At 41.7% G+C, this 12,239-nt stretch overlaps 1 protein-coding gene across 1 annotated transcript in view; it reads left to right on the plus strand.

Annotated features, from left to right (window-relative positions):
- Nucleotides 1-12,239, plus strand: part of ITCH (itchy E3 ubiquitin protein ligase) — an 811,820-nt gene that overhangs the window by 265,027 nt on the left and 534,554 nt on the right. The window contains exons 3-4 of the mRNA XM_085619094.1: nt 19-160; nt 3,369-3,493. Of these exons, the coding sequence (XP_085475220.1) occupies nt 19-160; nt 3,369-3,493 (267 nt within the window). The remainder of the gene's footprint in view (nt 1-18; nt 161-3,368; nt 3,494-12,239) is intronic.

A 12,239-nucleotide genomic window follows, 5' to 3' on the forward strand; every position in this document is an offset into this window, starting at 1 on the left:
TTCTTTTTCACTCCTAAGTAATTTCTGCAAAGCTTAAGGACACGAGAAAAAACTGGTTTGGACCGAGCCCTTATGTGGAAGTGTCCGTGGATGGACAGTCAAAAAAGACGGAAAGATGTAATAATACACATAGTCCGAAATGGAAGCAGCATCTCACAGTGTAAGCTTTTAAAAATGTGTTGGTTCATTTAATTAGTTTGTTGTATGAAAAGTATGTTTTTTGCTTACAGGCTGTGTGGTGGAATATGTTTTAGATGGTTTCTCTGTGTGAACTGATAGACAAGTTACCTTTTAATATAATGTATTAATGTTTCAAAATGAAACCTGCACTGATATTCCTAAGTCCCACCCCTTCGAAAATAAATGGAATGGGATTTGTTATTTTTGGTGTGAGACTTACTTTTTCTACCCGACTCCTTTTATACAAGTACTGAAGAAAGACTCGACTGCATTGCACTGGTTGGATTGCTTACTTCCACAAGACACCATGCCTCAGTCTTAAACAGCCCCTCCTGCCATGCCACATGGAATTGTTCGTGAATTGTAAAGATTAGTAAAGATATGTCCAAATGAGGGGGAAAATTTAGGTGCAGATTTTTTTAAACATCAACTAGTTGCAAACGTTTTGCAAGCTTAAACATTTCAGCTAGAAAGTATACTATTTTATTTGTAGTAGTAGTAGCTCTTTTAAATATACATATTCTGAAAAGTGTCGAGTCTAAAGTTGCATCTTTTCATTACTTCTCCAAAGTCAGTTCTATATATTAAAAACAAATGTTAGCGTAAGATGAAGTTTTTTCCTTTGGTGTAACCGGGTAGTAAATCATTATTGGTAGATGAGCTATATCAGTTTGTTGAAACACAAGGCAAACACAAGGAGATGATGGACGAAGTGCTGAAACTTTTCAGACACTTACCCAAAGTGACAGATCTGGGTTGAATTCATCATTGTTCTTTAGTTCACCTCGCCACCCCAGTTCAGACCCAGCCAAATGGAAATCAGTCTTGAGCCTGTTCCCAATGGGAACAGTTCAGCCCGAACTGCCAAGCCAGGTCTTTCCTGGACCGGAAACAAGCATCCTGGGAACGGTTTCGGGGTAACACCCCCTCATCAGACAGGCTAGCTCAATGTGTGAAAGAGAGCAGTTAATGGTTTTCTATGCAGATTTTACTTTACTTGCTTTTTAAATAAAACCAACCACTTTGTCTGATATCAAAGTATTACATATGTACTCTCAGACAGTTTCATAATAACACTTGTGCTATTATTTACTTTAAATTGCTTCTTGCGCCTGTGCTTTTCGTCTTTCCTCCTCCTCTGCCGGGTTTTTAGGTGGAAGCCTAGTAGACAGTGAAGCTGTCTGGTTTTTAAAGACCTCTTCGGGACATTCTAAGAGCTTTTAGACCATTGCTTACCATTAACTTTGTGGGTTTTTTTATTCTCACATTTGCTTGCTGGCTTCATTTATTATAGGCTGTCCAGCAGTCTCTGTCCCTCTTGAGGAGCATAGCCTGTTCACTACTGCTCCTTGTATTCTTCCGCTTGCGCTTATTTTCTATAAACAAATCGTTACATTTTGTTCCCATGTCACATTTGCTGTACATTCAAAGACAGAAGTCAAACATCAGGCTCTGTCTTCCGAGGTAGCTTGGTGTTTACTTTTCTTTCTCTGATATCAAAGTGAGAGAATATATGTGACAATCCTGCTTTGTAATCATGTGAGAGGAAAGGCTGTAGGATGTTATTTTTTTCTAGCACCGAACACAATTTGAACGTCTGTAAATGAACTGTGCAAATATTTCAGAATATATCAAAATTAAGAAAGAACAAATGAAAGACATGTTTTTGCAATTCTGAAATGTGGTGGAAACAAATGATTTAATACAATCAAAGCAAATCAATACACTTGGTGATGTCATTTCCCCACATTGTTTGTGCTCTATAATTTTATCGGTACAACTGTATGTCTGTGCAAAGGTAATGGTAAATTCAATTGAAAATATGTTGTCTGTAATGGCAGTGGGCTACCACACCATGCATATTCCACTCTACGCAACACACGACTCCAGTCCAATCTACTCACCTCTACGCCACCCCATTCTACTCCCCGCCACTCTACGCCACTGTACTCCGCTCTATTACACCCGTCGCTCCACCCATCTCCACTTTGATACTCCACTCTGCGATACTTTACTCCACTCTGCACCACTTTACTCCACTCTGCACCACTTTACTCCACTCTACCGCACTCCACTGCACTCTTTTTCCCTCTACAACATTTAATTCCACTATATGCTATGCCACGGTTTGGCCCTCCTTTCTACGTCACCCCTCTCCACTTTATGCCACTCCTCTCTACTTAATGCTATTCTACTCCACACCACTACTCTACTCTGTGCCACTACTCGATACAACTCTACTCCACTCGATGCCCCTCCACTCTGTGCCCCTTTGTTCCACTCTGTGCCCCTTTGTTCCACTCGGTGCCCCTCTGCTCCACTCGATGCCGTTCTACTACACTTGATGACACTCCACGCCACTCTACGCAACTCCACGCCACTCCAAGCCACTCTGTGCCACTCCACGCCACCTCTGCCATGCCACTTCACGCCACTCTGCGCCACTCCACTGGATGCTACACTGCGCCACTCCACTCTAAGCCACTCTCCTCTACAACACTGACTTTTAGCCTCGCTGAACAGCAGCCACACTGGTGTACAACATGGCTAAAACACATTGGCAAAGCCAATAACTGTTGCATAGGCAATACCTATTTGCTTTGCCAATGCTTGTCTTGGTCTAATATGAAGCTCTTCACTTCAGCAAAGCTCCCCAATGAGGTATCCTCCATGATGGCTCTCCTACAGGGGAAAATGTAACATCACATGAAGTCTGCAGTCCACACACGATTCAGTCTGCTTGTAGAAGATGTGAACCAGAGGGAGAAGGAAGGGCTGGTTTAAAAATTGTAATACAGATGTGTGTAGCTATATGCAAGAAAGGATAAGACAATTTTATATGACTTGTTTTTTGAAAAGGAATATATTGGATGAGAAGATATTTCTAAACCTGTATTTAACCACAAGCCTCCATAATCCATAGCAGTAAAGATTCCTAACTTACTCCACGCTCTAGATGGAGCCTACTTAATGGCTTTGCAGATCGAGAAACAGCTGCATTAGAATTTTCAGAAGTAGTAGTCTGGTACCTATACCCAACTTACATTTTCTGAAATGAAAGCAAGGGAGTACTCTGATTTAACTGTTAAAATTTATTTTGCAGGTGATAAGAAAGTACTGTCAGCAGGCTTCGTTTTTGTACAATAGTTCCTAGATAAATATCAATGAATATGATATTCTCATTTCAGAATCGTGTCACCATCCAGTAAATTACTATTCCGGGTGTGGAGTTATCAGACTTTGAAATCTGATGTTTTACTGGGGAGTTCAACTTTAAATATACATGACACTTTAAAGGCAAACAATATGAAACGTGAGTATACAAAACCTTTTTTTTTTCCACTGTCATTTAAAAAATCTGTATTTTCTTGCATGTCTCTTCAGATTAATTGTAAATGAATGAATTTGGACATTAACATATCACCCAGAACTATCGTGAGTGCACAACACCGGGCTCTGTCTGGAAGGCTGCCGATGGTACTGCCAGATGAAGGAAGCGATTAATTGTTATTAAAGGCAGTGTCTTTGAGGAGAGAGCTACATTTGTTTTACAGTTTTCCGTCTTTGACGAGATTCAGTGGATCTCGTAGTTGACTGTAAAATCGTTCAATAATGTGTTTTCTATGATCTGTAGTACTACTTACTCTGAGCAGACTGGTATATTTATGCTCCTGATATTTAGTTGGGTGCTGACTGTGGAGACTTGCTGATGGTCGCCTGAATAACATATAATCGCTTGCGACATATATATGGAAAAGAGCTGAGTTAATGGTCTAGATGGCTGCTGTATCTCACAGCGCCTTACTTATATTAGATATTTATCCCCAGATGATTATAGGGATTTATCAGGGAAAGGAGTGAATCTAGTTGATTGTATGTAGAGAAGAGTTTGTTATGTACTTCCTATACAGAATCTCGCGTTCAGATAATATGAACGGTGGGTTTGGTGGCAGACTGACTCTGAGAACTCCCACCAAAAATGTTAGCCGGTTTGCATTAGCTAGCTCGCAGTGCCACTAGTGTCTCCTCTTATCGGGGATAGAATAGTTTCTGGCAACCTTAGAACATGACAACCCTGATCCCTCAGGATCGTGGAAACTATGTACTACTTTTCACTCAGTCACTCGTGCTCACTTATTCAGTCTCAGAGAGTTACACAGAAGAAACAGTTGGGCGTGTTACAATAAGTATTTATTGCACAGTTGTTTTTCTAGTGTAAAGTATGTGTTGCGACAATCGCTAGACAGTAGCAGAGATATATGATCAGCAGTACAGTGAATATAAAAGGATAGTTAGTGCTACCTTTTTGCAATAGTCATGAATACATACATGAATATAAAATACATTATAAAAGAAAGGGTGCATACTCCTACGATGCCTATCTAGATGTACCTAAGTGTACCTAGCATGTGAGTAGGTGTGCAGCCAAGAATCCCTCCAGGTTTTAGTCGAAGCCCATTACCTGAAGTGTGAGAATGTAGGAGCCTGTCCTGGTCCCGAGTTGGACACCCCGCAAGGGATGTTTCAGACCGCTGTCAGCTAGAGCGTCTGGTTGCAGGAGCCTCAGCGTCTCTTGTCGGTGTGTTGGCCTGGAAGTCTCTGTTCCCTTTAGCTAACATTAGCAAGATGTGCTGTATTTATACAGAAAGTATCTTGGTCTCCTTTGTCCCTTGTTTCTTGTATTAGCCATTGTTGGATTTGAGGACGACGTATGAGATGAACCTTGTACGTAGATATTGTGGGGTAGGTGGTGTAACCCCTGCCTGGTTTCCAAGAACCCTTATGAATATTCATTCATACTGTGTGAGGCTATTGATTAAGTTATAAGACTATTGTTTAGGAGAAACCCTCCTTCTGCACCCAGGACTATAACTAGGTAAAGGTTCAATCCTAAAGGCTCGTTGCTGTGTATTATAAGGGAGATAATGTAGGTGACAGTGTATGCTATTACCCAGGCCTATATTAGGGTACCTATATGAAACATACCAAGTTAGCAGCTGTGTCCAGCTGCTGGAGCAGTGACCTGATGGTCCGTAGTGGTGAATGCTGCAAAGAGTTTAGCAGCAGTACAAGTGACTTGGCAGAATAGTCAGTGAACACTAGGGGGTCATCAGGAAGGGTGAGGTCCCATATTTTTTCATAAATCCTGACCAGACATCACATACAAGGGCAACACTTAAAGAACACCTCTTAAGTTTAGAGGTAGAAGGCTATTTAGAGTTTAAGCTCAAGTCGTAGTCCTTGTGGTGAATAATCACATGGATGCCTCCAGCATGTGTTGTGGAGCACATAAGGGAGAAATTGAGATAAAAAACAGCAAACATAAGGATGAACCTTGCTCTACATCTGTGTTCTGAGGTTTCTGATAGTGGATTTTGCCACAAAGGCCTTTCAGACGCAAAGGGCAAGATATGTCAGATTTTAAAAATAATTACTTTTATGTTTTACTTGAACAAGCCGAAGGGATGAAATGTCCTCTATCCTGTCCATCACACACTCTCTGGCACTGGGTGATAAAGAACAGCATTTAGTCAACAAATGCCTGGAAAGCAGAACTATCTTAAAGACACACAGATGTAGGGATTTAGATGACATTCAAAAATTGAAGTTGGAACAGGCCATTCTGATGGAACCATCAGCTTATCAATATCCTCCAGGTGCCAGTCTGGAGCCAGTCTCCAGGCACCATATTGGATTATCTTGTAGCAAGTAAATCTATTTGCGGAAACGCACACTGAATGAGAAATATTCCCAGACAATGGTATTACTATCGTGGTGGGTGAGGGAATTTGGCCTGAAAAGGGATTACCCCAGACAGGAAAGTGATACCAATTCTCTTCTTTCCTTCTTCCTTCCTTTTTTCTCCTATCATTCACAGGCGTCCATTTTTGTGGTTAATATTATTTTGTGGGGATGTGATTCCTGCTGGTCTTTAAATCTCCCCTGGCCCTCCATTTTTGTGTTCTATATCTTTGTGACTGCCAGTGTGCAAGATAGTATAGTAACGTATAAAGACCTCATTTATATCTGCTTGTTTATTAACTCGGTCACCCAGTTCATTCTCAAGTTCCAGAATTTGTTGCCCCCTCTTGTTTGGGTTAACCAACCACGCCAGCAGCATCCCTGATTTATAATGTTCTGCATTGATCCTCACCATATATTCTTTATTGTTGAAACCGTTCAATGTGTTCTGTAAACTTCTCTTTTGTGTCTAGTAACTTTTGTTGCAGCTCAGGTTTCCTGGCTCTCTTTCCATGGCTCCAAGTCTTTACTTGAGCCTCGACCAGTATCAGACGAACACCCTCTGCAAAATACACTACCCTCTTATTTCCTTATTAAACGCATCCCACTCCAAGAGCATGGAGAACGCACTGCCTTTATTTTCTGCAAAATTGTTATGGATATCCTCTCCTATAATTGTGAAAGACCAGATCCTCTAAGGTTTTGACTTTCAGCCTCCAACTCAGTATGACAGTGCGAGTTTTGTCCCATGCCAACGTTACGGACAATAGTTTTATGATTTGATTTGGTGCCTGCAAAGTATTCGGAATCTGTTAACGCAGCATGAATATCTGGTGTACGTAAGAAGGCATCCAGTCGGACATGCAAGTCATGTAGTCCAGAGAAGTATGAATAGTCCGGCTCTCCAGGGTGGGGTACCCTCCATGTGTCCATGACCCGCAGTAATCCTACAAGTCTAGAAACTTCTTTGTCAGTCGTGTTGTGGGCGAGTTCTACAGGGGTGGATGTGATCTGTCTAGCATTGGGTCTGCAAAACTGTTGAAGTACCCCCCCCCCAAAAGTAATGATAGTATGACATAAGGCATACCTTTACTTGCAAAACCACATCCAGGAACGTACCCTAATCAAAATATATATATATCAATTTTTTTCCATTGTATCGTAAATGGCACAATAATATCCTCCATTATAACTAAGATTGTATATACGTATTCTTATACAGTACACATCGCTTGTCTTACCAGTTATAACATTGCTCATATGCTGCTTCGTAAATTCACATCATTACACACAGTAACATCCTTGACATTAACTTAGTTCCTGTTCTCGGGTCACTTTTGGCAATGTACATATACTCCCCCCCCCCCCCCTCCCCTCCGTAAGCGTTCCTGCCTCCCCACAGTTGCATCTACCTTTTTGGACATCCTCTGCGCACATATACGGTCTTTTCTGCCACCATGGCCATGACCATATCATTGCACCACTCCGTGAATGTAGGGGTGGTGGACGCTTCCCAATGTTTAGCAATGTTTCTTTTAGCCAACATCATTCCCAGTGTTGTCCAAGTCTGCATTGTGGAATTGAGGTCCTTCGCTTCCCAAACATTTAGCCAGCAACGCTTGGGCTCTGGAGGGATTGGTTTTCCGCTTACTCTCGTGATTGTGTTCATAACTGACTTCCAGTATGACATTATTGCAGGGCAAGCCCAGAGTGTATGGAAAAATGTACCAACAACCCCAACCAATATTGATAACATTTATGTTTACCATTATGTCCCTGCCTCCCAGACAGCCGCTAATTGTGAAATGACATCCTGCTTTGTTTACCTTTTCCTTAGGACTTGAAATGGGACCATGTGTTTCACCCAAATGAGAACTCCTCTTGCGAAGGCAGAGTACTCTGTGTAAATTTTTTAGCATTGCTTGCCAAATTTTATGTAGGCCATTACAAACTCACAGGAGAACCCAAACGGCCAAAGGACCTGGGTACAGTTTGATACAAACAACAAAATGGTCCTGGTGGCAAGTATTAAAAGTAGTATACGATCTCAATTGACATATCTTAATCAACACAAATTGATTAATCCGAGAGAGAGGAAACAAACCATCACTTCAATTTATATTTTAGCAATCAGTAATGCATACCTGCATTGAATACTATTAGGGTTGCTCCATATAGTGCATGAAGGGTGCTCATAGAAGTGCTCCTGAATAAAGTGAACGGAAAAGGAAAAAGTAATAAATATCAAAAATCAGAAAACACACAGCATTAGCAGGCCACTGTGATAAGTCTGTCCGAAAACACTTTCTGATATTCAAGATATATTCATGCTAGAACAGGTGGCCGAAGAATCAATTCACACCCTTCTTAAGGATCTAAATATTCAATCAAGGTTTGTAAAAGTAAGTCGACGTTTTGGCCCGAATAATGGATGAGGTAAATTTAGACCTTCTCTGCGGGTCTTCATCAGGAAGGAAAGAAGAGAAAGGGGGCAACGTAAAAAAGGAAAAGTGTACCATTAAATAAAATTAAATGGAATTTGTAATAATTACAGCTTTCTCTCTAGCTGAAGATGCACCAACTAACCGGTGCAATGTCAGGACTCAACACTGAATCTGCGAATGGTAAACATCTATAAGGACCCAAGGGCTCCTAGCCCAGACAGCAAAATATTTTAAGCGATCTAAAAAGACAATACATGGTTGCATTTAGTCAAGTCCAGAATATGGACACGGGAAGCGCAGTGACGGGACTACAAGAAGTGCTTACCCAACGTCACTGTAGTGATGCGTACAAATGATCAATGTGTGTGGAAGTATCGCTGCGGATGAAGGAAAAAGATACTCAAACTTCATGAAAAAAATAATGAATATCCACCTCTTATATAAATGACTGAGCATTAATCACAAACGAGAAACGTACTCACCCCCAGTTAATTACGCATCTTAAAAAGGCAGAGGTGGGAGAGCCAAAAATCGAATTAATCGGACTGGGTCTTTGCAACAAAATATAAAATGCACAGCCAGAAAAGTCTGAACTCTGTATTTCAAAACTTAAACTCATGGGGAGAAGGGGAAGAACACAGGCGGCAAAGCGCACTGCTCACGTTGATGAATAGCAACCGTTTATCTCTCGGCCGCGTCGATTCGAGCGGTCGCAATGGAGAGATTAAGAAGGAAGATATGGCAGCGTCGGCGTGCACGTCGAAAGAAATGCATGCCCTTAGCACAACCTGCAAGAGGCATACACTCAACATGGCCGCTGTCCGCACTCTTGTTTATTGAACAATTCTATAGGTCACACAAGCATGCCTTAAAGCATTTGTTCACAAACAAGTAATTACATAAATGCAATTGAAAGAGCAGATTAAAAAAACTAATTTCCAATTGGGAGGAGACATGTAAATTTACATTCCAGATGCTGAATCACAATATGTCAAGTCTTCATCAATTCATTAGTAAAATGTAAACAACAAAGAGACTTGCAGGGCAATGGAAAATGAAACGATGACACAGTGCCTGACTCATTAAAGATGCACAGAAAATGTAAGCGTTTAAAGACACAGACATTAAAATACATATGCACAGTATTTCGAAATGTCACCTTTCTAAGGTCTATAGATCATGAATAGACAATGTACTAGACGTTTAAATACAATAACCACACTTATACTTTAAAAGACAATACCAATTGCAGTAGCATTGATGTCATATATTTGATCATATGCCCATGTGATTTTCTGTACATAGGGCAAACCCTACAGGGGGTTAAGGCACGTATCTTGCAGCACTGCAGTAGAATTCTATGTAAATTTCAGGGGGCACCCTTGGTGGAACATTTCAACAGTTTTGAACATTCAGCAGACAGCGTGAAGTGGTTGGTTATCAAGAAGGCCAAATCCCAATCCCATGAGTCGTAATTTTGCACATATCCTGACTTTGTGAATGCAATTGGATACATAACCTAGATACAGTTGCCTGGGGCCTGAACATGTATGAGGAGATATCAAGACAAGTATGCACTCTCAATAGTGGTTGATACAAAGTTTGGTAGTACATTGTCTATTCATGATCTATCGACCTTAGAAATATGACATATTTCGAAATACTGTGCCTAGATATTTCAATGTCCTGCCCTTTAAATGCTTATGTTTTCCGTGCATCTTTAATTATTCAGACATTGCATTTTTGTTTCATTTATCTGATAAAGACTTCTAGCTGCAGATTCCTTACCCAGGCTTCATACTGGATCTGGAACTTTTGCGTGACCAGTCTACCAGCGATGCCGGTGCCGCCGGTAGATGTCAATCCTATTTCAATTACCAACATCGACACAACGCCACAGTGGTTTCGGACGGCGTCGGGCGCTGTGCTGGCTTCTTTGGGATCTCCTGGTGTTTTTCAGCCCTTGTTTATTTTTCCTGCGGGAATACACAGTATAGAAACTGAAGGGTAGAATATTGGGGTGAAAACCCTTTGCATGATGATGTCCAGCCTCCTGTGGATGGGAATTGGCTGACTGAACTGGGGGAAGTTAGTGCATTAGAGGCCTCTCCAGTTTCAGAATTACTTTCCCCACCTGGTATGGGAACGGAGGAAAGTGCCTCATTGGCTGAAGTATGGAAGAGGGCAGCTGTGGAGTTCAATTGTCAATTTCCCTTAGTGGAATTATCCACGGATCCATTGGTGAATATTTTTCACAAAAGACAAGACGGGTTGGAACCCGTGCACTCGTTTAATGAGTATCTGTTTGATTTTCTTTTGGGGGCTTGGGCAAAGTCTGTGTCAGGAGCTCCAGTTGTCCGAGCTGTGGGCCATAGGCATCGTCTTGCCCTGGAAGACCCTCATTGTCTCCTGGGTCATCCCACTAGAAAAGGACTGGTGGTTCAAGCTGCTACAGCTTCTTCTGACCCTAATGCCCTTCCTTTAGTTCCACCAGGCACGGAATCCAGATGGATAGAAAGTTGTCAGAATAATATCTTTTTTTCTGTAAGCTCGGCTTTGAGATCTCTTAGCACTACATGTGTTATAGGTAGGTTTTTGCATGTCTTGTGGGACTCTGTGGCACAGAGGCTGCCTTCTCTATCAGAGGAAGCCTGGAACAAGTTATTGCTGGTGGTGCAAGATGGCTGGGAGGCAGCAAGATCCACTATCAAATGTAGTATGTACACCACTGATTTTGTGGGTAGAGCCATGGCTCAGTCGGTTGCTCTGCGCAAACATGCGTGGCTGCGGCAGTCTAGCTTTTCAGAGCCTGTGCAGGAGAGCCTTCAAGATCAGCCATTTGATGGTGTCCACTTATTTTGTGAACAGTCTGACTCGGCCTTAAGCCAATTCAGAGTTGGCCGAACTGACAAGTCCACTTGATCTATTTTGTAAGCTTGAGTTTAGTGTTGATCTTGTGTGGAGAGGTATCTACACGAATGAGTCATGATGTATTTCAACAGATATGTCCAGGGTAGTGTTTTGTTTGATTCAAATGTTATTGATACCTAGCGTTTTCTAATCCTGGGTTGTTGGGATTACAGAAGTTATATTTCACAATAAGTGTTTTTCCAGGTTATTCTGCTAGCTGCAGAAGGGCTGAACTCTTTCGATGACAGTTGTCCAGTATTGAATTCTATGCAATATTGTTCATCTCAGCACTGTCATACAGGTCTTACAGTTTGAATTACTCTGGAGAAGAGTTTAGGCTCAAGAGTGATACCCTTATGGTATATACTATACCCTATGTGGGGTATTACTTGTATGCTGTTGTGAGTATTTTCAAATGGGCATTCTTTATTTGTTCATATACATTTATATATGTTTATGTATGAGCCAGCTCTTTTCTGGTTGAGGGTTGCCTGATGACCTTGAATAGTTCCTCAACTTATTTTTTAAAATACTGTTTCTCTTTAATTGATTTTTCATGTGAGTGGTGTTGTGAGAAAGTGCCTTCCTTCTTGCATGGTATGCCCCCACTTTTTGCTGAATTGCTGAATGTACTTTGACTGAGTGTACCCTGGACTCCTGCCAATCGGGTGCCCAGGGACTATGTTCCTTCCCTAAGAACAAACCAAACCCAAATTGGCAAACCCTGGCCACATGTCAGCCCCTGGTAAATGGTTCCCTAGGTACCCAGGGCCGTGTGACCAGGGAAGGCCTCTAAGAGCTGCAGCACTCCTTGTGCCACCCTTAGAGGCCCTGTACCCTTACACACACACACACACACACACTGCCTTTGCAGGCTGAGTGTTTGGGTGCAAGACAAAAACAAAGTCGACATGGCACACATCCCTGTGTGCCATGCCCATAACCTACACTGCCATGGCATAC

This window comes from Triturus cristatus, chromosome 7 (genome assembly GCF_964204655.1).
Source record: "Triturus cristatus chromosome 7, aTriCri1.1, whole genome shotgun sequence".
Classification (NCBI taxonomy): domain Eukaryota; kingdom Metazoa; phylum Chordata; class Amphibia; order Caudata; family Salamandridae; genus Triturus; species Triturus cristatus.